At 45.6% G+C, this 26,561-nt stretch overlaps 1 protein-coding gene across 1 annotated transcript in view; it reads right to left on the reverse strand.

Moving 5' to 3' along the window:
- Positions 1-495: 495 nt before the first annotated feature.
- Positions 496-26,561, reverse strand: part of LOC138286654 (sterol 26-hydroxylase, mitochondrial-like) — a 198,386-nt gene continuing 172,320 nt past the window's right edge. Inside the window, exons 8-9 of the mRNA XM_069227118.1 lie at positions 1,554-1,754; positions 496-775 (exon numbers count right to left, since the gene is read on the reverse strand). Of these exons, the coding sequence (XP_069083219.1) occupies positions 644-775; positions 1,554-1,754 (333 nt within the window). The 3' untranslated portion in view covers positions 496-643. The remainder of the gene's footprint in view (positions 776-1,553; positions 1,755-26,561) is intronic.

A 26,561-nucleotide genomic window follows, 5' to 3' on the forward strand; every position in this document is an offset into this window, starting at 1 on the left:
CGAGCAGCAGTGCTTCAACTGCGAGCAACCGGAAATCAACTCAATATTACATTTTCGAGTTGAATTTTTACCCAAACAGACATTACTGGTCATTTTCTAAGTGCAAGATGCATCTAACTTGATTTTGCGTAATTCTGTGGTAAAGTTGCATAATTAAGCTACACAAATGTATGCAACTTATGCCTACTCCTATTTGTAACCGGTCTCTGTATATCTGGCCCCTTGACACCAATTCCTAAGGTGTTAAGTCCTGTTTGGAGGAAGGAAATAAATGCAGGAGACACAGAGTACAAATCAAGCAGACATTATGGCTGGGAGGAAAATTCTGGGCAGGTTGTCCGAAACTCTTGATGAAAATCAAGATGAATGTGTGTAGTTGAAATATTTTCTTGTGCTGTGCTTTCACTTACCAAAGTAAGTACCTTTCTTAAAAGAGACGTGCCAGCAAGCTTGGGGTGGTTCTGCGTATTCATTTGGAGGAGAAAAGACAAGATGGAAACTTACAAAGTTTTATTATAGATCAGTTTTCTAGGAAGGAATTTCTGTTAAAAACCTGAGAAAGTCTTTTCAGCAAAGAATTGAGGCAGCTGCCTTTAGCACCCTACTGGTTACAGGAGAATTAATATTGGCTGACCACGTGTGGTCAGTGCTCCTTATCCTTACTCCTCTGGATGAACTGTAGGTCAATCGGCTTGTCTGCTACCATGACGATGCGAGAGATGGCTTTCACTTCCACCCCTTTGGGGTCAGGTCTCACCTCGAACATCTGAATTATCTGCAGGATAAAACCAGACAACAATGCTCAGCTAGTAGTCAACACCAGGCAATGAAGAGGGATTTCTCTACATGTATGGCTGTTAGTTTCACATAGACATAAAAGACATACTTGGCAGTCTGTCCACCCAGAGCCAGCTTAACACTATAATTAATATGTTCACATAAACATTTTCTTGGGCTTTAAGTCTTCAGAAAATTGTGAAGTGTATTTCAAAAGCCCACTACTGAAGGAGATTTGGAAGATGTGTGGATGCGGTGACGCCCTGAGACAATAGCACACCGGGGCATTTGAAGATTCCCCTGACAAGCCCTTGCCTCTGGTAGGCAGGTAAATTTGGGAATGCTTACAGTCTGTCAGACTCTGCCAACTTGTGAATGGGTCAACCCGCTTTTGATTCTATGTACACAATGTATGCACCAGGCGTTTGGTTGGGCATCTGATCAGTGTAACTACAACTGTTATTGGTTTATAGTGGAGCTGAGAGGATTGAGACCTAAAGGAATCAACAATTCTGGAAGTCAGCGTATCAATAAGGAGACATTTTTAGGTTATCATTTTGGGAAATTCTAGTTATTTAAAGGAAAACTAGTGGTAAGATGTGATGTGGAAGGCCACATGCCACCTAGAAAATGACAGAATGGGTAAAAAACACCTCCTCATACATTTTAGTCTCAGAAAACAAAATTTCCACCGCCTCAAGCACTATAAAGATCTTTCTAATTTATTGCCTGGATGCGCCTGCTGCGGGTAATGAGAGCTTGGTGGCTTCACTCACCCGTGAGAGGGCCAGGTGCATCTCCAACTCTGCGATCCTCCGGCCAATGCAGCCTCGGACCCCGTACCCAAAGGGGATGGAGCTGAAGGGGTGGTGCTTCATGCCACCGCCTCGCAGCCAGCGCTGGGGCAGGAACCGGTCTGGATCCGAGAAGTTGGTTGCATCTCTAGAGAGGGCAAAGTGGGACAGGGCGAACAGTGTCTGTAGAAAGAAAAACAGGGTGAAAGGGAGAACCCAGGCTTCACATTGGCCCATCATGACTTCCTTCACACAAACTATGCATTGAACTAATGCAGTCTTTGCCTTTTCCCCTGCCCCTTCATCACAGTGTATGCCTCAGACTGACTTAAATGATTCCGAGTTTGACAGCTCGGAAATCCACTGGTTTGTGGATAAAGTGCTATTTGAGGACTCTTTTACTGAGGACTATTTACCAGTGGCGGCCCGTCTTTTAGGGCGGAGGGGCCACGCCCCCCCACCCCATGAAGAGTGTCTGTGAGGCTGAACAAAGGTCAGTCTGACAGACACTCTTCATGCTCAGGTCAGGCAGCCAGGAGCAGACATGCGCGATTTGCGCTGACTCCTGGCTGCCCGAGCTGAACTTTGCTGGGCTGAGGAGATCACAGCTCCTATGGGCGTGACCTTCTTGGCTCAGCAAAGGTGCCTCGAGGCCCACCCTGGGTGACGAGGAAAGCGTCACCAATTGACACTCTCCCTGGGCGCTTCAGTTTAAACCCTGAAGCGCCCAGGGTGAGTGTCAATCAGTGACACTTCGTCACAGAGTGGGGTGAGGTCAGCAGTCTCACTGACCCCAACCCACTCTGTGAGGAGGCTGGGACTGCTGCCTTCCCTCATTGGCTGACCTCAGGTCAGCCAATGAGAGAAGGCAGCAGTCCCAACCCTCCTGGGACCTGGAGGCTAAAGGTAAGTGTCTGTGTGTGTGTGTATGTATGTGTGTTATGTTTTACACTGAATGTTTAGTGCGCGCGTGCATGTTTGAGTGTTATAAGTGTTGTTAACGGATGTGCGTGCGTGCGTGCGTGAAAGAATGAATGTGTGTGATCTTGTAAAATGAATGTTTGGTGCATGCATGTTTGAATGGAATGAGTGTTGTTAATGAATGAACGCGTGCGTGCGTGTCTGTGTGTGAAAGAATGAGTCTGTGTGTGTGGGTGTGTGTGTGCCCCGCCCGCCCCCCTCCCAAAGCTGCGGGCCGCCACTGCTATTTACTGGAAGAGCCTGTGACTGGAGACCTTACAACCTTTTAGTATTGCAAAATCAGAGAAGGTCACAAGCAGTCGGTGTGCAATTTGCAAGTGCTAGTTGCAACTAGGCCTGGGCGACCCTTTAATTACAGTGCAGTATTTGGCATAATTGTGGTAATTTTGTGTAATACAATTCATGATAATTTACCAGGAGTACGCCACATCACATAGTTTCAGGGAGAAATTTAACGCAAGATTCTGTTCCAGTAATGTTTGAATGCAAGAAGCATCTAATTTTTACCCGAGCAGACCATTCAGGATTTTTGGGAGCATAAACCTACAAATCTGAATGCAAGCAGTAGTGTTTTGAAAGGAAGCAACTGGAAACCCACTCAAAATTACATTTTCGAGCTGAATTTTTACCTGAATGGATCGTTCTGGTCATTTTTGAGTGCAAGATGCATCGCACTTAATTTGCATAATTCTGTGGTAATGTTGCGTAATTATGCTACGTGAAATTATTTGACTTATATTCACCCCTATTTATAACCTGTCTCTGTATATCTGGTACCTTGGGTTTAAGGACACAAAGCGAGAACTCCACCGGAATAGTATGTACGGGGTAATTCCGCCAGCAGCTTTTGGAGAAAGTTCCAGCGCATGAATGAGCACCTGCTCCACAAATGAGAGTTTCTTACATTAAAAAACATCAGCAATCCAACCCCTTAAACCTTCCGTGCCACCAGTTCCCTGAGAACCGAGTCAGACTGGCCTACTGGAAAATCAGATTTTCTAACGCGTCACTGCACATAAAAGACTAATAGAATGGGACAGAGTCAGCTACACTCGATATTTATCACTGACTCTATCCCAACCCGCCCACCTTTTCAGATAGAAGGTCAGAGACATTGCTATCCATTCACAGACCTCAGCCGATATATAATAATATACAGATAACATTTTTCCTAGCCATGTTCAGAAGCATTCTACCAAAAATATTAGCTCTAAGATATCGACCTGCACAACACTGTTAAGGTAAGCAGACGCGGAGTTAGTCACAACCCCCCATGTATGCACCATGACAATACCGGCACGTTGATAACTCGTGGTCTGTGTTGCTGCAGATCAATGTGTTAACATGAAACTGGTTCAGGCCATAGCCCACAGCCCAGTGTCAACGTTCTGGTTTAGGCATGAGGTGGTTTGAGCTGTAATTGGGGACTGTTGCTTGTGCTGTCTGACCAAGCAGTCCTGTCGTCTCTGGTTATTCCCACCCTCCTGTGTGCAGGGGTCAGAGTTCACCTATTGGATTGCAATTCAGTTTGCCCGGCTTCCCCAGTTATAAATGGCGCTCTGCTAAGCTTTACCGCTGTTCTTTGTTGCATTCTAAGAAGTCCTTTGTGGGGGCTGGGGTAGCACGTGCCACCCTCGATCCCAAGAAGGATTTACCTGCTTCTGGTCCTTCAACCAGGCAAAGCCCTTTCAGACCCCGCCCATTCCTGCTCAGTTTCTCTCATCACTCGCGCGCGCTCTCTCTCTCTCTCTCTCTCTCTCTCTCTCTCTCTCTCTCTCTCTCTCTCTCTCTCATTTCTGCTGGCTTGTATGTTACTCGCGCTCTCACTGTTGCTCATTTCCGCAGTTTTCTGTGCCACTTTACTCTTTCTGCCCACTTCTCTCACCGCGCTTGCTCTTTTTCATCCATCTTTCCCACTTTAGCTTTGTGCCAATTCTTTTTAGCGTCTTTTCTCCTTTTTCGTCCAAAAAAGTCACTTCACTTTTTCTACCCATTTCTCTTACCTCGTTTGCTCTTTTTCTGCCTATTTTCTTTGCGTTTTACTTCTTTGTGCCCATTTTTCTTTGGCTCTTTTTGCTCATTCTTTGCTTTTTTCCTTTGCCTCTGTTGGAGTGTAGCTTTTATAATCAAAATTAACATGAAATATTTGCGAATTAATGTGTAATGATGCCGCATAGAAAATGTATGTTCGAAATGTGCCCACGGGGAGTGGCCATCAATGTATACGCCGATAAATGAAATTGACTAATAATGAAATATTAATGTACTAATGTGAGATTTTGTATTAGTATTAAGGGTTATATGTTAAGGTTTTGCTAATTAATCACTAGGCCTTAGTTAGCATGAGTCGGGGCCTAGCTGCCCGGTTTCATATTAAATGTGTTTTTCTAACGTGCAATGTGCTGACTTGCTCAAGGACATGAAGCCGTACTTTTCCAGAAGCTAGAGGATGTGTGTAGCCGTAGTAAATCCTTTCTCATGAGACTCGACTTGCTCAAGGAGACATTCTTGCCGAATGCAACAGTGTAACTCGCAAAAAGGTACAAGGTCACCTAAACTGGTTTAGACAATGGAGCTACTGACTGAGCCTGAGAGACTAAAAGTTTTTACCTGACATTCTACCCGTTGGAGACGTCAATCACTGGAACCAATAAACTACGTGAGAACTGTTATGGGGTGACAATCTTAATGAGGCGACAAGTGGCCCATTGGATGGAGATAATGATGCATCAAAACTTGTCCAATTGGAAATTAGGGGACTGTACAACAAGTTTGATATAACCATAAGACACGAGGAGAAATCGGCCACGAGGAGCCATTAGATGCCATTATCCTTGCCGTCCCTTCTGCCTTTGATATAGTCATTATGTGCCTTTGCTATTGCCTAGACACTTTGTCACTCTGTTTTAAAGACTTTGCTGTTTGATTCTTCAAACCATCCTACCCTACTTTGCTTATCCCGTTCTATACTTTTCCTCCCTATGAGGGAAGTGTCCCTTATTGCCCGTCTTGCTGAACTTTGCTGAGTTTCCTGGCTGATGGTGAATCAACTGATGTCCTGAGAACGAAGACTGACTCTGTATGCTGACCCATTACAGAGGGTAACTATATAATGATGAAATTGAAATTGTCTGTTTGCCTTTTCTTCTAGGTACCAACTGCTAATTTGATAGAGGCCATAATTAGATGTTTTCTAAATTGGTGTTGCTAAATTGTTTTACATGAAGCCCAACATGCCAATGCTAATTTGAGATTAGTTAAGGAAATCACTGAACAGACCCAAATAGACAAATGACTGAATCTATGCTTTGTTGAATAATGCGCTAATAATACTCTGCTAAGATTAATCCATGTTGACGTCGTGTTTCGTTCTAATGTTTATGATCTCTGCTTTGATGAAGTCTTATTCAAGTTGCCATATTGTGACATTGCTGATGTGTTTTTTGGTTATTGAGACTAATAAACTTACTAGTAGAGTTGTAATCAATAGGGAATAAATATCATAAATCTCACTAAAATCTTGTGTGATTATTCATAACTGAAGGGTCATGGTGTGTTTTGATTCTTTTTAATGTCACTGATTAATTTGATTGACTTGCTATAGTGATTATTGATGAGGTTATTGATCTATTGATTGACATGTTGAATAGTTATCTCGTCCTAAGGAGACTTCAATCAGGGTCAAAAGATTCATCGGCCTAAAACGAGTTCCAGAGCGGATAAAATATCTAGATTGGGACACGTTATCAGTTCTGGTAGAAGAGGATGGTTTAGGCCCTTTGGGGCCATAGGACGAGGGACCATTGTTTTAAGATTGTTTTTGAAATAATGCAAATTGGAGGCATGATGTGCCCCTAAGTCCCCAAATGACTTTCCCGGAATCTCAGAGCTTGCCGAAGTGAGTTGGGTATGTTCTCAGCGTTCTAGTGATCGTATGTGTGACGTAGAATTTGCGCTTGCTCAGCTTATGCATATCGCAGGTGAACTGTGAGGTTTGTGAGAATTTAGGCCAGGTAATGTTTTAGTAGGAGTGGGCGTACTCCGCAGTATGAAAGTAGGGAAGTCGGCGAACTTCATGTGAATGTGGCGCTTTGTGCTAAAAAATTGTCCACGTGGTTGGTTGGTGATGTACGGACCCGGCGTGGTCTAAGACTCCGGAGTATATTGATAAGTGTATGAAACACTTGGTTTATGTTGTAATTTGCACGGTTTAATAGGTCAATCGGGCGTGGTTGACGAGTTGAGTTTGAGTCAAAAAGTGTGAGTGAAACCTTCGATGGAGATTTGGCAAGTTCTAAAGTGCACTAGGACGAATCATTGACAAGTCGAGAGTAGGATTTGCGGGTCGAATTCTGCTTGCAAGTGCGTGATCTGAGAAGGAAAGAGTAGCGGCCGAGGCTTCAAGTGAAATCTCTGTAAAGTTCTGAAGCAATTGTGTTCCCCTTCCTGTAGTAAACCGGCAAATTTGGGTTTTGTTGTTAAAGGTGCTCGCAATATATTGCATTAGTTTTGTGCGGATCTAGAGTGAGGAGGACAAGCCGCAAGACTTTGTCAGCCGCAGTCTGTGTGAGTGTGACGTCATTGGATCCGCGCTGTGATAGGTCAGTTGCCGAGAGGGGTCGCGCACGGATTGGCAGCCGTCCGTGAGAGGCAATTGGTTGAGAAGGTAGGCGAAGAGTGCTCTGGGAATTAAAGTCACTTCCTGATTAGATTCTAAACAAAATAAAAGACGTAAAAATGAAGTTTTTCAAGGCTTTAAAGAGTGCTTTGAGGGGAGATGCGTACATTACAGCGAGTGTGGGGGAGCCTACACCGCCAGAGGTTACTCAGGCGTATGCCGTAATGGAGGAGAAGGGAGTAGCGCCATGCCTTTGGCTAAAGCAATGGTGCAAAATGACAGAGAAGGAAGGATGTTTGGTGTTTCCGGAGCAAGGAACGTTCAATATAAGGATTCTGGAAAATTTGCAGAGGGTGTTAAATGAGCAGAAGCCGCCTCCGTGACCAGCTCAGTTTGAGGCGTTAGCCATTTGGGAACTGGTGGAAATTCAGAAACAGCAACAGAAATTTGGGAGGAGAATGAGAAAAGCTGAAAAGACTCTAGCGGAAGCTAGATGGGATAGTGAGACTAGGATGTGGAGAAGGGAAATAATAGACGGAGTTAGGATGTTTCCGGCAATAACTCAAGAAGCCAAGACACAGGGAAGAAAGGCCACTTGTAAAACAGACAAGGGCTCTAGTAAGCAGAAAGAGACTCAGAGGTCCTGGGCAGATGCAGATGATTCAGATGATGATGAGTTTCTTAATCAGTTGTTACATGATCGACCACCACCATATGCCATAAATGACAATAGACCGAGTACTAGTACAGGTCCTGTAAATTCGACACAGAATCAGGGGAATACAAATACAGCACAGACCAATAATGTTATCACATCAGCTCCGATACAGAATGGTGCTAGTGTATCCACTGCACCAGAAACGCAGATACAGCTACAGCCACTACCAATTCAGAGGCTCTACCCTGATGTCCCAGTATTAGAGTCGACTACGAATTTGATGGTACCGCCTGATCCGGTATACACAGGGTCAAAGTTACTGCAGATTGAGCCAACTCTACAATTGCTGCCCCAGTGCAGCAACGGATGGTTCCGAATTACACTTCGGTCGCAGGACCGCAGTCAGCTACAGCACCTATGATGAATCAAGCTATGGGAGTTAATGCTCCACCGGGATTGGGAAACTGACAGACACCAGCTGCTATATCTTTGCCGATTACTGTTGGTCCGCCAGTACCGCTATATGCGCAGGCGAAGCCTAATGTATGTGATCAAGGAGTAATGACTCAAGAGGTGATAAGAGGAGGGTTCACGGGAAGCTCCCAGGGAACGATCACTGGGAGAACAGACAGCAGAGAGATCTAGATCCTTGTTGGAGTTCAGTCCGATCGGGGTTCCTTTAGAGACAATGAGACAAGCAGGTTTGGGTCTATGGACTCCGCAGGTACTGAGTGTGAATACGTCGCAACCGCCGATGGTGCAAGCTGGAAATGTCTCGTTGCAAGGGTTAACTGCGCAACAGCTGAATGAATGGCTAGACAAGCTTAACACTCCGCAGACTACTCCTACAACAGCAAAGTGGTCGGAGAGAGAGGAATACCTGAATTTTGTGAGGTTGGGTGTGGAAGCAGCTGAATTAGTTGAAGGGACTATGGGGGTGAACAGATTGGATTCATACACTGAAGCAGAACTGAGATATCTGTGCCCGAAAATAACCAAAGAAGTGAGTAAGGTGCATCAGAGGTTAGCGAACTTGGCAGACAAATATGGCATAGACTTAGATAATACCAAGCATCTGAAGAGGAGTTACAGGTTAGACTTCGAGTCTAAAGATTTTGATCACATGTGGTCTACTGGAATGAAGGCACACCTTAAGGAGATACTACAAAGTGCTCAAGTTTGAGAAGCATTAGAGAAGTGGGAAGGCAGATGGGCGAAGAAGAGAGATAAGGGGAAAAGTGACTGCCTGGAGCCGCAGCTGGCGAAAGCTGTGCCAGACACGGGAACCATAAAGATGTTACCAATGAGTGAAACAGCTGGAGGGGTCCTAGTTCATGTACCGTGGTATAGAGGAGACATTTTGTCATTTACGAATGACTATCCCAGATTGAGGGAGAAGCCGATAGAATGGTACCAGCAGACGGACAGGTTTGTAAAGCTTGCGAAGTGTCTTTGGGAAGACTTGAACACCCTGTTTGAGATTATAGTTCCAGCTGATTTGTGGCTCGAGTGCAAGAGAGGTGTGGATTGGCCGACAGAGGAACCGGCAAGGGACAAGATTACGGGAGCACCGTCTTCTGAGGTAATGAGGTACTACTATAAGGTGATTGAGTTTTTAAGACATAAGGTGTCGCCGAAAGTTACTGATTGGCAGAAAATTGATCGAACGGCACAAGAAGGCAAAGAGTCGATACATGCATACTATGAGAGGTTGTTAAAAACATTCAAACATTACAGTGGTACAGAGGTCATAGAAGCGAAGGACATGAATCACCTTGTGTTCAGGTTTGTTGAAGGTTTGAGGCCAGAGATTAGCCAGATGATTAAGAATCATTTGATCTGTTGGCAAGCGAAGCCGATTGATGAGGTGTTGCAGTATGCAAAATACTGTAGTGATGAGATTGAATTGAAGCAAAGAAAGCTGAAGGAGAAGGTGATGGTGATGCAAATTAAGGCAGCTCAGGCAGGAATGAAGGGAAACTGAGTGCAACAGATGGTACAACAACCGCAAGGGAATGGGATGTTTCAGACTCAACCGAGAGGCCGAGGAGGTTTTGTGAACCGTGGTCCATATTTTTTTTACATTTATTTATTTATGCATTTTTGTTAACACCATACAACAAACGAACAGGGAGCCCCTTCAACCCACACAGGATTGAAACTAATGCAGTTACACGCCAAGTTGAACCACGAGGTCTCTCCAGGCACTGAATATACCATATGTCTCTAAAGGTCCCTTAAGTTCAGGCAGATAAAGTCCAGCAGTAATATCAAATGTCCATGCACATACAGCCTGCAGCCGAACCAGTCTCAGCAAGCCGCAGAGCCCAAGGGGCAGGCCCATAAACACATGTACCAGAACAAGCATTTGCAATGCAACGGGTCTCGCGTTTGCTCATGTTAGAGCTGATCGCGTTGTAAACTCCTAACCCAACTTTTCATCTATCGGCAAAAGTGCTTTTATGTACGTAACCCGAAAAAGTGAAATTAACTGTGTAAAGCGCTCGACTTCTGCCAAGCAAAATCGCGCTAGGAAAATAGAGAAAAAGTAGTCCAAAATCCGACAGAAAACAGTGAGCCTCGCATGTTTTCTGTACTTGGTCGCTGCGCTCGAGGAGGGCTAGCCACTGGAAAAGGCATGACGTATGCAGGCCTTCGACTAATGAAAGCAAGCAGATTTTACTAGGTAAGCCCACGAACCAATGAAAAACACTGACGTGACGTCGACAGGGCTCCGAGCCCTTTTCTAATCCCTAAAGCGTCTCGCTGCGATACGCATGCGCGAGCGCATGCAACGCAGACTCGACCCTAAAAAAAGGAAGAACAAAACACAAGAAAAAAGAAGAAAGAAAGAAAAGGCCGGAGGAACAGTCAGCACCCTCCGCAATCGTCGCAATCCACTGCAATACATAGAAGCGAGGACACCACTCAATGTATCAGGATACCAGTCCGCAAAAAAGGCTCTTCAAACAGACGCAGACTCAAGATAGGATCGAAGGGGCGCCCAGATATCCCGGGGTCTGGAGCCAGCAGGAGTCCGCTCCCAATAACTTGTTAATTATTCCTGGCAAAACACTGCATCTCGCAGCCAATCTGAGACTCGAGGAGACCGATCCCGGCCCCAACAAATTGCCACCCTGCGCTTAGCCAAGAGTAACAGCATACCAACCAAGCGCCGCACCGTCAACTGCACCCCGCTCAGCTTACCCAGCAGCGCCGATATGGGAGACGGAGAAATCTCCAATCCAGTCATCTCGGTAAGCACACGAAAAACCTCCCTCCAGAAGGGATACACTTCCGCACAATGCCACGCCAAATGGAGAAAATCAGCGGCAGGGGCCCTGCATCTTACACAAGCATCATCCGCTCGCAGCCCCAAAGCGCACAAGCTTCGAGGAGTATAATACAAGCGGTGCAGAAACTAGAAGTGAACAAGGCGCAGCCTATAATTGGGCGACAGCTCCTTCATGTGCGCACAGCACGCCCTCCAAACATCATCTGCAATGTCCTCCCCCACATCCTCCGCCCACTTCGTCCTAACAGTCAGCCCGACCCCCCCCCCTGCTCCTGCACACAGCCATACAATTTAGTAATAAGCTTCTTCGGCGACTGCACACTCCACAACACCTCCAATGCGCGGCAGGTCGGCGGAATCTCAGGAAGGCTAGGATACCGTGCACGCAGCATAGCACATATCCGCAACACATACAAGAGGTGCAGCGCATTAGCAGGCCCATCCCCCAGGAGCTCCCCCGGGGACATCAATCTACCATCAACAAACCAATCCTCTAGGGATACCAGATCAAAGGTCCGGAGAAAATTCCGCAGCTGCGAATCATGAAACATCGCCTCATCTCCCACAACCGCCACAGACATAGACGGCGCGAAAGGCACACTCATTCCAGATTGCTTCAACAGGACCGACCAGGCCCAAACAGTACAAGCCACCGTATCCACACCACGAGGTCGAGCCCTAGTTAGGCTTCCCAATACTCACTCAAGGCCGTCTGGCCACACCGCATCATTCTCCGGGGCAAGATGCGGCAAATAACGAATCGGTCGGATCCAGTAATACGCAAAGTGGGCCTGCGCACAGTAATAATAAAGCTACAGATCAGGGGCCGCAAGTCCACCCAACTCAAACGGTAGCACTAATTTCCCCCAGGCAATGCGAGGCTGACCCCCTGCCCAGACCAGGCGAATCAGTGCAGAGCGGAGCCGTTGCAGAAAAACAGTCGTAAGTACCAGAGGAAGATTAATAAACAAGTACAAAAATGTTGGCAATACTAGCATCTTTGCCACTGCAATCCGTCCGGTTAGAGACAAGGGCAAAGAGCGCCATGCTGCAATTCTGTCCTCCAGCCAAGACATGGCTTTACCATAATTGGCGAGCCAGAGCATCTCGACATCGCAGCTCAACCAAAGTCCCAAATACTTAACAGGCCCATCTGCCCAAACAATAGGATAGCGGGACCGACATACTGCCGTTCCAGATGAGAGAGGTAACACCACAGACTTAGACCAGTTTATCGCTATGCCAGAGATTCCCCCGAACCGGACAATCTCATCTAATTACACGTCTAAGTTGTGCGCAGGATCACGCACATACAGCGCAACGACATCAGCATACATGGATATCAGGATCGATCTCTGACGAAACAGCAACCCTTGTACACCATGGTGCTGTCGCAAATAGGCCGCCAGAGGCTCTATCGCAATCGCAAAAAGCAATGGCAACGATGGGCACCCCTGCCTGGTTCCGCGTGCCACTGCAAAGGACTCCGACAACAAACGTATCCAGTTCACGAAGCGCATGCTCATTCCCACTCTCTCAAGAAGTGCAAACAGATATTGCCACAACAATGAGTCAAACGCCTTCGTAGCGTCTAGAACCACCGCCACAGCCTCGTCATCAACGGCGACTGAACTAGCAACGGCAATAAACGTGCGCAAATTATGCGCCGTGGACCGCCCCGGAATAAACCCTGACTGATCCGGCAACACCAGTTTCGTCATGAGCGCCTGCAGCCGTGCCGCAATCATTTTTGCCAATATTTTATTGTCTATGTTAATCATAGAGAGTGGGCGATACGAATCGCAACTATATGCAACCTTCCCAGGCTTATGAATCGTAACAATGAGCGCCTCGCGCAAGGAAGACGGAAGGACTCCATTTTGTAGGGCCTCAGCATACACCTCTAACAAATGGGGTGCCAAAATGTCAGCATATTCTTTATAAAACACCGGGGTCAGCCCATCTAACCCAGGGGCTCTATCTCCAGGAAGACTGCGAATCGCAGCTTTAACCTCTTCCTCAGTAAAGGGAGCATCAAAATATTCCCTATGCGCTCTGTCAAACCAGAGGAGACTAATTTCAGAAAAATATCCCTGGATCACCTCCTCAGGCACTACAGTAGGAGCAGAGTAAAGCTCTTGGAAAAATGTGGTGAATACCTTCAAGACTTCAGCCGTACCCGTTACCCGCTCCCCTCCTGAGTTATCCATTTCAGTCACATAACTGCTGACCCACGGCCTGCGGAGTAAATTCGCCAAGGTGCGTCCAGCTCTGTTGCCCTCTCCGTAACGCCGAGCCCGTGCAATTTTCCCTAAAAAATGCAGCTCACTCAGAGATGCCTCTTCATACAAGGATACTGCGGCCCGCAAGGCCGGCAATGTATCACCGGACCAGTCCTGCACCAACCGAGCCTCCAGTTCCGCTATATGAGCCTCTATCTCAGCCAACTCACGGCGCAGCGCACGCAACACACCATATTGCTTCGAAATACATAGCACGCGAACGACCACCTTAAAGGCCTCCCACAGGGTACCGGCAGACCGCACCAAGCCCACATTTTGTTCGAAGTATAGAACAATATCGCGACGTATCTCTTCACGAAACAGCTCATTTCGGAGAGCCCCGTGTGGCAACCTCCACATATAAGCCAGCGCAGGCCCACCAGGTATCTCCAGCGCCACTCGAACCGGAGAATGGTCCGACAGCGTGCGAGCCAAATGATCAACCGATCGGGTCCACAAAGCCACATCGCGCGAGCCCAGCCATCGTTCAAGACGTGACCAACTATTATGCGCGTAATTAACGCAGGTACCCTCCCGCTCCGCAGCATGCTTCATCCGCCACAAGTCCACCAACAACGGGTCCTCCATAATCGCAGACAAAACACGGGCAGCAGACGGATGCTGCACCCGGGCCACACACTCTCTATCCAGAATGGGGTCAAGCGTCACATTAAAGTCCCCAACCCCCGGAGCACAGCCCCTGCCCCCAACGACTCGGTCAGTTGACAGACCTCACTAAAAAACTCAGGATCATCTGAATTAGGTCTATACACCGACACGAGACGACACGGCCTGTCCAACAGAGTTCTGCTAAGCAGAACATAACGCCCCAAAGGATCAACAATAATCTTACGAGTACGCCACTGCAGCCCCTTGCGTATCAAAATCGCTACTCCTCTAGCATAGCACGAGTAAACAGAGCCATGGCATTCCCCAATCCACCCGCCTTTAAATAATGCAGAGTAGTCTCTACTAGGTGCGTCTCATGTAGCATACATATATCTATATTCTGCCGCTTAATATACGCCGAAAATAAGACGCACCTTCCATCTGTCATTCAAGCCTTGCACATTCCAAGTAAGACAACGGATCAAACCCACTCCCACCGGTGTGATCCTCACCTCCCACCAGACATATAGTGCAGTACCGCCACTCCTCCATCCCAGCCATCCTCACTCAACCACACAACGCAATGCAAAGAACATAAAAAAACACAGGGCAACAGCTCCAAATTCCCCCCCACCCCCCACCCACGTAAAGCCCCCAACCGGGTCAAGACAAAAGCCCTCCCCCCATGAAACACAAATACCCAAATAGTCAAAGAGACAGGACTCATCCAGAGGGCGAAAGGCTAGCCACCCAACCCGTCCTCCTAGCCAGGACAGGGAAGGGTGGACATGGGGCCGAACAATAAGGAGCGTCATTAGGACGAAAAGCACAAAAGATTCCACGGCAGAATGCAGCGGCACATTCAAATGCCAAATGATGTCCATGCCAGTCAATCATTATCACTTAGGGACTCCCGCTCCACAGCACGATCATCCGTGGGCACCGCATCAGACTTCCGAGGAAGAGACTTGGCATACCTCACCACCAGCTTCGGATCGGTAAAAAATTGAAGAGTCCCACCGGGTAGATGAGAGAGAACCTAGCAGCCGTTTGAGCCAGAGAGCGCTTCACTGGCAAGAATGCCCTACGCGCAGCCTGCACGCCGGGGGTGTAATCCGGAAAAAAACTCAGTTCATTATTTTTATCGATCACCGGTCGGCGCTCCCTAGCCAGTCGCAGAATCACATTTCGATCACGGTAATTCAGGAGTCGAATAATGATGGGCCAACCGTGGTCCAGATTTGAATACGGTTGTGGTTCAAAATGATGTGCAAGGGATGAAAAAGATGTCACCATGCCATGCGTGCGGGGGTGTGGGACACTGGAAGCGGGAATGACCGATGATGGTGCAGGATGGTGTTGTTCAACAAAGCAATGATGTCAGTACATTCCAAAATGTGAGGGGTCCACGAATAAGAGGTCTAAATCCGAACTTCCAGAATAACATGGTTCAGATGCAGGGTCTCCAGCCTATGCAACAGATGCAAATGCCACGTGTCCAGCAAGCACAGATGTAGCAAGTACAACAGCAGATTCCCTTGGTACCTAGACAGCAAATGCAGTTGCCTTTAGCTCCGATGGGACAGCAACAGGTGATGCTTCCTCAACAGGTCATAGGTCAAACACTGAGTCAAAATAACGCAGTACAACAGTTCCCATTACGTGGTGAGAATGGAATAAACGATGAATGGTCGGATGATTGCTCAGACAGTGAGGAGTGCAGGCTTGCAGCATCCCTAGAAGTAGATCAGAGGGGACCTTATGTACAGGGAAAGGTGATGGGTCACAAGGTTTCATTCCTGGTTGACACAGGAGCTACACGCTCTACGGTCAGAAGTGCAGAAGTTCCGACATTGCCCCTATCAGGACGAACTATAAAGGTGGTAGGAGTAGCAAATCAGATCCTGACTAATCCGATTACAGATCCGGTTCAGGTTGAGATTGGTACCTTCCAGGGATTACACAGGTTTGTAGTCTGTGAGTCGAGTCCCGTATCCCTACTGGGAAGAGACTTGCTGTGTAAGACAAGGTTCGATCACCTGTTCCAATGAGGGAATAGAGGTGCAGACAAACAGTGATGATGAAGGAAAAGATGGTCAAATCTCAGAGCCAAAGACGGAGACCACAGATGAAGAGTACCCTTTGATAAGCTTCTTCCCGATGTTCACAGTGACTGATTTGCCAACAGAATTACAGGGAACAGTGACAGAGAAGGTGTGGGACTTGACAGGAAAGGAAGTGGGACTGATAAAAGGAGTAGAACTAGTCAAGGTAGAGGTAAAGCCAAATGCCGTGTTTCCACAGGTACCACAGTACCACATGGCACAAGATGTCCTTATACAGGTGACGCAGATAATTGCAGACTTTGTAAAGCAAGGGGTCTTAAAAGAAGTAATGAGCAGCCCATGTAATTCACCAATAATGGGTCTGAGGAAGCCTTGTGGGAAAGTCCGAATTGTCCAGGATCTGAGAAAGATCAATGAGATAGTGGTGAAGTGTTGTCCTTTAGTGCCAAATCCAGCTGTTATCATGTTTCAGGTTCCCTTTGACGCAGAGTGGTTCACAGTTGTGGACTTGTCCCAAGCATTCTTTCGGTGCCTCTTCATGAGGATAGCCAATTTCTCTTCAGTTTTAAATTCCTGGACAAGGTTTACAGTTGGTGTCGAATTTCTCAAGGGTTTTCGGAATCGCCTTCGATCTACAATCAGATATTGAAGAAGGATTTGGAATCATTGGAACTGCCTTTTAATTCGACTCTAGTGCAGTACATTGATGATTTGTTGATTGCGTCCAAAACAAAAGATGACTGCAGGTATGATACTGTTGCCTTACTGAATCACTTGGGAAAGAACGGACATAAAGTGTCCCCAAATAAGTTGCAGTACTGTCAGAAAGAGGTGAAGTACTTAGGCCACCTGATTGAGAAAGGGTCAAGGAGATTATCTGAAGAAAGAGTGACAGCCATATTGCAGATGAATCCCCGACATCCAAGAGAGAAGTTAGGATGTTTTTGGGAATGGTGGGTTACTGTCACCAGTGGATTCTGAACTTCTCAATTATCTCTAAGCCCTTGGTGAGGTTGACCGTTAAGGAGATTAAGGATGGTCCGGGTACCCTAACTATGTCAGAGAAAGAGATAAGGGCATTCATGGAGCTGAGAGAGTGTATGTGCAGGGCTACAGCTTTAGGTATGCCAGACTACACAAAGCCTTTTGTCCTGTTTTGTCATGAACGTGATGCTTGTTCTTTGTCTGTCTTGACACAGGTCCATGGAGGTGCAAACCGCCCCAGTAGCATATTTTTCAGCTACTTTGGACCCACTTGCAGCAGCCTTACCGGGTTGTCTGCATGCAGTTGCAGCAGTTGGTCAAAGCCTCACACAGTGTGAAGGCATAGTGATGGGACATCCTTTAACTGTAATGGTCCCACACTCAGTTGAAATACTACTCACCCGAACAAAGACGCAGCACATGACAAATGCCCGTCTGACAAAGTATGAAACGATTATCTTGGGGTCACCTAATGTATCACTGAAATGATGTACTGTGTTGAACCCGGCAACTTTGCTTCCTAATGAGAATACAGATGTTGATGATGCTGAGGAAGTATAACATGATTGTCTTGAGGTAACAGAACTGTGCACCAAACCGAGACCTGACATTAAAGATACTCAATTGGAAGAAAATTATTACATTATCTTTGTTGATGGTTCATGTCTGAGAGACTCAGTAGGAGTACTGAGAGCAGGATATGCTGTGTGTACAATCACTGGTATCCTAGAAGCATCTTGGCTCGAAAGAGTGTACTCTGCTCAAGTGGTTGAATTGATTGCTCTTACTAGGGCATGCCATGCCGCTGAAAATTTGAAAGTCACTATCTATACTGATAGCAGATACGGATTTGGAATTGTCCATGATTTTGGCCAGCTATGGTCACAGAGGGGTTTCATGACCTCTTCTGGTTCCACAGTGAAAAATGGTGAAAGGATTAAGGAGTTGTTGCACGCGATTCAGTTACCTCTTGAAATTGCCATGGTGAAATGCAATGCTCATGTGAAATCACAAGACTCTGTGTCAATGGGGAATGGATATGCAGATCAAGTCGCAAGGTTTTGTGCATTGAACTGTATATCGTTCAAGGATCAGTGGGAATTGTTACCTGAAACCGAAAATGAGACATTCACAGGTTATGCATTGAGGGTGGTTGACACAATGGAAGAGTTAAAATTGTTGCAGGGACGTGCCAGCTGAGAAGAGAAACACTCTTGGCTCAAAATGCAATGTGTACAAAGTCCTGATGATTTGTGGATTTCAGATGAGAGGGGAATGGTTTTGCCAAACAGTCTCTTGTCACAGTTTGCAAGGTTCTACCATGGTCAAGCACATATTGGAAGAGATGCCATGATCAGGTTATTCAAAATCGATTGGTTCAACCCAAAGTTCAGACAAGCTGCAGAAGTAATCTGTCACAGGTGCATCATCTGTCAGCAGATGAATACGGGGAAAGGGACCGTGGTGAATTTGAGCCACATTGGGAGAGCAGGAGGTCCATTTAGCAGGATGCAGATGGATTTATTGAGATGCCTGTGTGTGGAGGTCTGAGGTACGTGTTGGTGATTGTGTGCATTTTTAGTCATTGGATTGAAGCTTACCCTACACATAGGAATGACAGTCTCACAGTAGCGAAGTTGCTGCTTAGGGAGTTAATACCACGTTTCGGGTTTCCGATCTCTTTAGAATCAGATAGAGGAAGTCACTTCAACAACGAGGTGGTTAAGCTCTTGTGTGCCGCACTGAATATTGAACAGAAGTTGCATTGTAGCTACCGTCCCGAAGCCTCAGGACTGGTAGAACAGATGAATGGCACCTTGAAGTCGAGAATGGCGAAAATGTGCGCAGCTACCAATCTGAAATGGCCAGATGCATTGCCCTTAGTGCTAATGTCAATGAGAAATACGCCCAACAAGAAAACAGGACTGTCTCCGCATGAAATTTTTATGGGCCGAGTTATGAGACTGCCCACAGTGCCTGCAAATGCTCTTGTGAATATCACGGATGATATGGTGTTGGACTACTGCAAGGGTCTGGCTGACGTGGTCCGCTCTTTCTCTCACCAGGTGGAAGCAACCACACTGCCACCGATAAATGATCCAGGCCACAATCTTAAAGCTGGTGACTGGGTTGTTGTCAAGAAACATGTGAGGAAGTTGTGTTTGGAGCCACGTTGGAAGGGGCAGTATCAAGTGATACTGACAACTACTACTGCTGTGAAATGTGCGGGAGTTCCTAACTGGATACATGCCAGTCACACAAAGAAGGTGACATGTCCAACTGATGAGGAACTTGAGTTGTCGAAAATAACAACTTCAGGAAAGGAAGTCTCAAGGCCGGAGACTAATCAAAGGGGAACTGAGACTGGAGGAGAGCCCGTTGAGGACGGCTTGGTCACTCAAATAGCAAACGAGACCCAGAAGGATGACAGTGAGCCTATCTAAACTGAGGCACCAGGGGAACCGACCCAAAGAGAGGTTCTCCCAGAAGCAGACGGATACGAGTTTGAAGTTGAACCCCTAACAGACTCAGAAGGCGAAGGAGTTGAGACCGAGGGAAATCGAAATGTTCAGACTCCTCCTGAGCCACTTGCAGAGCCATCAAGAGAAAACACCATAGCACAAGAGGAGGGCAGTGAACAGCAACTTGGAAAATCAAAAAGTAAAAAGACGCTCAAGGGAGATAAGTGGCCAGAGTCGCAAGCTGCAAAAGGGAAAGTGGTCATTGATGAAACAATAGAGGAAGAGGTCGATACCACAAGAAAGGAAGAACTTAGTGAAGGAGAATTGCAGGGTGACCGCAAGTTGAAAAGAAAGAGAGTAGGAAATAGAAGGTACGCAGGTCCTGAATGGGCTTATGCAACGACAGCTGAGTGGCAGCAAGAGTTCTTGGCGTTCTGTTTTGATCATGAAGTGCCAGGTCAATATTATGGTACTTGAAGTCGGCTACAAATAAAGAGACTGTGTTAAGCTGAAATTGAATGAAGGGAAACCTGAGAAAAGAGACTAATGAAAATTACTGGATGTGACACTGTTAACCTGAATTGACTTTGAAAACCGATTTTGACAAGCTGCTAACCTGATTTGACAAGGATCCTGGGAGTGAGTGAGATGCTGTAAATACTTGCTAAAGAAAAGTCTTGCTTGAGAAGAAGAAAAAAAAGAAAAAAAAAAAAGAGCGTTAGACCTTCCTCAGTTGATTGTTTGCCTTTATATTGTTCTGCTTTCTGATTCTTTACAGATCATGATCAACCCTAGAGATAATAATAAGGGGAGTAGGATTTGTAGATGGTTGGGTATTATTTTGGGTGTTGTGTGTGCGATAGTAATCATAGCTGTGATTGTGGGAATGCCATTGGTGGATAAGAGTGAGACTAACAATGCTACACTATGGGAGAGATTTGAGCAGGATACAAAATATTTGCATTAGGGAACTAACACAAGAGGGGAACTATCTACTAATGTTTTCTATCACTTGTTGAATGAGTATGTTGAAACAATGGATGCAAAAAATGGTTATGTGTGCACAAAAATTCCTTCGTCAGTACAAGAAGGGGTCACCTATCATAGTTTGCCGTTAACATACGGGATACGTTGTAGTTTGTTATTAACAAGGTTTTATGATCAAGAATATATTCAGTACTTCTATTCTAATCTAGATGTAGTGTTTTCTTTTGTGCCTATAATTTAATATTTGAGTAAGATAGCTAAAGATCATAGTATAAAAATAGTTAGGGGTTTCTTTGAGCCCACACTGACATTTGGTACAGCTTATGCGCATCGCATTAATCTAACCTGCTTACTAACGCCTGTAGAGAAGAGCTTTTTAGATCACACTGATGATAGAAGGAAAGCGTTAAAAAAAAAAGCTAGAAAAGGGATTAGAGAAAAGAACGTTTGCAAATGATTATGCTGATAGTACAATCAAGATACAAGGCAAATTAGCTTTAGATGCACTACACGTAGGAAAGCTTTGTATATATAGGCCAAAATCTGACCATGACTCTTTATTTGTGGGAACGAGTGAGTGCAGGCATGTGTTTTTGTTTCAGAGTAAGTGGACGTTCATGTTAAATGGACAGGATCCAGCGATCCCGGGGATCTATTACATATGTGGACTTAATGCTTATTACCGTCTTCCAAAGGGATGGTATGGGACATGTTATTTGGGAATAGTTTTTCCAAAGATTTACCAATTTGATGACTTAAGGAAGTTTCCTAAAGTGTATGAATTACATCATACTAGACAGAAAAGAGAGACAGCTGCTGCTGTCGTGGGCGATATATTTGGAGCAATAATTCCTTCAGTGGGAGTTATCTTAAACTCCATAAAGATTCGAAAATTGTCTACTATTGTGGATAACATGCTGACAAATTTCACAGGGGCTATACTCCTGATGGATACTGAACTTGCTGCGGAAAGAGCTATGACTCTTCAAAATAGGCTTGCTTTAGACATTCTTTTAGCGAAAAGTGGCGGAGTCTGTAAGATGCTTAATGAGCGCCACTGTTGTGCTTATATTCCAGATAATAGTAATAAGATTAGAAGTATGCTTAGTAACCTAACGAGAGATCGTGCAGATTTGAAGGAATTGAAGGAACAAGGAGTTTGGGAAAAGGTTGGAAAAGGACTTGCTAAAGTGGGAAGCTGGTTTAGTAACATTTGGCATAGGATATTGGGAAAATTAATACAGGGAATAGTAATTATTTTGGCTTGCTTATTCGTACTATGGTTATTGAGCAAATGCAGTAAAAGAGTTAAAACAAAATGGGCAAAACATAAAGAGAGGAGGTAAGACAAGAGAAAAGGGAGAAAATGTTCAGGGTAAGATATGAAAAGGCGAAGCAAAGAGAAGAAATTGAAATGAAGGAATTGAACAAATGAAAGAAAATGTTAAATAATGGATTTGTGTGATGACAAGTGTCATCAGAGGAGGGATTGTTGGAGTGTAGCTTTTATAATCAAAATTAACATGAAATGTTTGCGAATTAATGTGTAATGATGCCGCATAGGAAATGTATTAATGTGCTTTTACTAAACGTGTGTTCGAAAAGTGCCCACGGGGAGTGGCCACCAATGTATACGATGATAAATGAAATTGACTAATAATGAAATATTAATGTACTAATGTGAGATTTTGTATTAGTATTAAGGGTTATATGTTAAGGTTTTGCTAATTAATCAACTAGGCCTTAGTTAGCATGAGTCGGGCCTAGCTGCCCGGACCATCGAACCATCCTACCCTACTTTGCTTAGCCCATTCTATACTTTTCCTCCCTATAAGGGAAGTGTCCCTTATTGCCCGTCTTGCTGAACTTTGCGGAGTTTCCTGGCTGATGGCGAATCAACTGATGTCCTGAGGACGAAAACTGACTCTGTATGCTGACCCAATACAGAGGGTAACTATATAATGATGAAATTGAAATTGTCTGTTTGCCTTTTCTTCTAGGTACCAACTGCTAATTTGATATAGACCATAGTTAGATGTTTTCTAAATTGGTGTTGCTAAATTGTTTTACATGAAGCCCAACATGCCAATGCTAATTTGAGGTTAGTTAACCCCTTAGCTGCTGGGCCTTTTCCCCCCCAGTGCTGAGCCCTTTTTTGGCTATTTGGGGTAGTTCGCGCTTAGGGCTTCATAACTTTTTGTCCACATAAGCTAACCACGCCAAATTTGCGTCCTTTTTTTCCAACATCCTAGGGATTCTAATGGTACCCAGAGTTGGTGGTTTCCCCTGGAGGAGACCAAGAAAATAGCCAAAATACAGTGAAAATTTTGTTTTTTCCAAAAAAATGGGAAAAAAGGGCTGCCGAAGAAGGCTTGTGGTTTTTTCCCTGAAAATGCCATCAACAAAGGGTTTCTGGTGCTGAAATCACTATCTTCCCACCTTTCAGGAACGGACAGACTTGAATCAGAAAACCAAATTTTTCAACACAAATTTGGCATTTTACTGGGACATACCCCATTTCTACTATATTTGGTGCTTTCAGCCTCCTTTCAGTTAGTGACAGGAATGGGTGTGAAACTAATGCTGGATCCCGGAATGCTAAACATTTCTGAAAACTAGACAAAATTCTGAATTCAGCAAGGGGTCATTTGTGTAGATCCTACAAGGTTTTCCTACAGAAAATAACAGCTGAAATAAAAAAATATTGAAATTGAGCTGAAAACAACAGCCATTTTTCTTTATGTTTTACTCTGTAACTTTTTCCTGCGATGTCAGATTTCTGAAAGCAATATACCGTTTTGTCTGCTGGACTCTTCTGGTTGCGGGGATATAAAGGGCTTGTAGGTTCATCAAGAACCCTAGGTACCCAGAGCCAATAAATGAGCTGCACCCTGCAGTTGGTTTTCATTCTATACTGGGTATACAGCAATTAATTTGCTGAAATATGAAGAGTGAAAAAGAGGTATCAAGAAAACCTTTGCATTTCCAAAATGGGATCAAGATAAGGTTTTGAGGAGCAGTGGTTATTTGCACATCGCTGAATTCCGAGGTGCCCATACTAGCATGTGAATTGCAGGGCATTTCTCAAATAGACGTCTTTTTTACACACTCTCTTATATTTGGAAGGAAAAAATGTAGAGAAAGATAAGGGGCAATAACACTTGTTTTGCTATTCTATGTTCCCCCAAGTCTCCCGATAAAAATGATACCTCACTTGTGTGGGTAGGCCTAGTGCCCGCGACAGGAAATGCCCCAAAACACAACATGGACACATCCTATTTTTTTTATAGAAAACACAGCTGTTTTTTCCAAAGTGCCAACCTGTAGATTTTGGCCTCTAGCTCAGCCGGCACATAGGGAAACCTACCAAACCTGTGCATTTCCTGAAAACTAGAGACCTAGGGGAATCCAAGGAGGGGTGACTTGCGGGGCTCGGACCAGGTTCTGTTACCCAGAATCCTTTGCAAACCTCAAAAAGTGGCTAAAAAAACAAGTTTTCCTAACATTTTGGTGACAGAAAGTTCTGGAATCTGAGAGGAGCCACAAATTTCCTTCCACCCGGCATTCCCCCAAGTCTCCCGATAAAAATGATACCTCACTTGTGTGGGTAGGCCTAGCGCCTGCGACAGGAAACGCCCCAAAGCGCAACGTGGACACATCTAAATTTTTGGAAGAAAACAGAGGTGTTTTTTGAGAAGTGCCTACCTGTAGAATTTGGCCTCTAGCTCAGCTGGCACCTAGGGAAACCTACCAAACCTGTGCATTTCTGAAAACTAGAGGCCTAGGGGAATCCAAGGAGGGGTGACTTGCGGGGCTCGGACCAGGTTCTGTTACCCAGAATCCTTTGCAAACCTCAAAAAGTGGCTAAAAAAACAAGTTTTCCTCACATTTCGGTGACAGAAAGTTCTGGAATCTGAGAGGAGCCACAAATTTCCTTCCACCCAGCGTTCCCCCAAGTCTCCCGATAAAAATGATACCTCACTTGTGTGGGTAGGCCTAGCGCCCGCGACAGGAAATGCCCCAAAACACAACGTGGACACATCACATTTTTTCATAGAAAACAGTGCCTACCTGTGGATTTTGGCCTCTAGCTCAGCCGGCACCTCGGGAAACCTAGCAAACCAGCACATTTTTGAAAACTAGAAACCCAGGGGAATCCAAGATGAGGTGACTTGTGGGGCTCGGACCAGGTTCTGTTACCCAGAATCCTTTGCAAACCTCAAAATGTGGCTAAAATAACACGTTTTCCTCACATTTCGGTGACAGAAAGTTCTGGAATCTGAGAGGAGCCACAAATTTCCTTCCACCCAGCGTTCCCCCAAGTCTCCCGATAAATATGATACCTCACTTGTGTGGTTAGGCCTGGTGCCTGTGACAGGAATAGATCACACAACGGTCAATGTTGGTCCTTACGTGAGGCATCTGTTGACCCTGGGGTGATCCATTCCTGACACAGGCACAAGGTGTAGGCACTCAAGTGGGGTAGTGTTTTTATCAGGACAGGTGAGGAGTCACTGGGTGGTAGGAATGTTGTGGATCCCAGCATATTCCTGTAGTTTGTGTGACAGAAATGCGAGAAAAATTGAGGTTTTTTTCAACATTTCAGCTTTGCAGGGTACTCTGGGTAAGAAAACTTTGGGGAATCCACACAAGTCACACCTCTGTGGACTCCCCCGAATGGCTAGTTTCCAGAAATGTTTGGGTTTAGTGTGTTTCTCTATATGGCCGCCGAATCCAGGACCAAAAACACAGGTGCCTGCCTTACAAAACCAGTTTGTTTTGCCATAGACAATTTTGATGTCTCCACAATATGATTTGGGTGGTGGAATTTGGGGCTGAACTAAATTGGGGAGCTCCCAAGAGAGCACTCTCTCTCTGCTTGCCGCCGCATTCACCTGCTCTCTGGGTTGGTCTAACCCACTATTACCCAGTTGCACGAACAGCTTGCGAAGGGACAGCAGGACTGTCCTCATCACCTCCCTCATAATGTACTGGAAGAGGAGTTTTCGAATGGGACTTCTCTGACTGAAAAATCACTCCCAGAGTCTGCGCCATTGTCCTATCCCTCAGATGCTGTCTCAGTATCTGATGTCTCAGTCTCTGATCCTATGTCAGAGCGGTCCTCTATAACCCGAGTGCAGGCAGCAGTCATCCATCAAGATGCCATCTCTGCTATTGGCTAAACTGTTGCTCTAAAACACTAGCCTACGTAGACAGTCACAAAATCGATGGTGTGTGTGAGATACGTGCAACAGTAGAGGCCACCTTACCTGCGCTTCTTCCCTCAATCAGCACGTACTTTCAAGACACTCAAAAAACACCTTGTCACATACCATTCGTCACAGTCTTTAGCACCTCCTGCGCCCAGTCCAACAATCATTATTGGTGCTCCCACTCCCTCCTCCTCGGATTCCCTCATTACCACCCAGCAAAAGTGCCCTTCATCTCTCTATAGACTTTACTAATGTACTCAGCTATTTAAATAAAATACAGATGTGCTCTTTGCAGTTGGCATATAAACCTTCTGCGCTTCTTTATGGCACTAAAACTGCCACTAGACAAGTCGGATCCTTTCCCCCCCAGGGAAACCACACACATATTGACAAAAGTGATATATATATGACAGCCAACCACCTGAAACTCAACTCAAGCAAAACCGAAATAATCCTCTTTGGCCAACACAAAAACACCTGGGACCCCCCATGGTGGCCCACCACGCTAGGCCCTGCACCCACCCCCGCCAACCACGCACGCAACCTCAGCATCATCCTAGACTCCTCCCTCTCGATGACCCAACAAATCAACGCTCTTACCTCCTCATGCTTCAACAAACTCCGTATACTGAAAAACATTCAAATGGATCCCCACAGAGACCAGAAAAACTGTCACTCACGCACTCATCAGCAGCAGGCTTGATTACGGAAACGCCCTCTACGCCGGCACCACTCTAAAACTCAAGCGCAAACTACACGCATCCAGAACTCAGCAGCACGACTCATCCTCGACCTCCGCCGACACACACACATCTCTCCACACCTCAAATCCCTC

This window comes from Pleurodeles waltl, chromosome 3_2 (assembly GCF_031143425.1).
Source record: "Pleurodeles waltl isolate 20211129_DDA chromosome 3_2, aPleWal1.hap1.20221129, whole genome shotgun sequence".
Taxonomy (NCBI): domain Eukaryota; kingdom Metazoa; phylum Chordata; class Amphibia; order Caudata; family Salamandridae; genus Pleurodeles; species Pleurodeles waltl.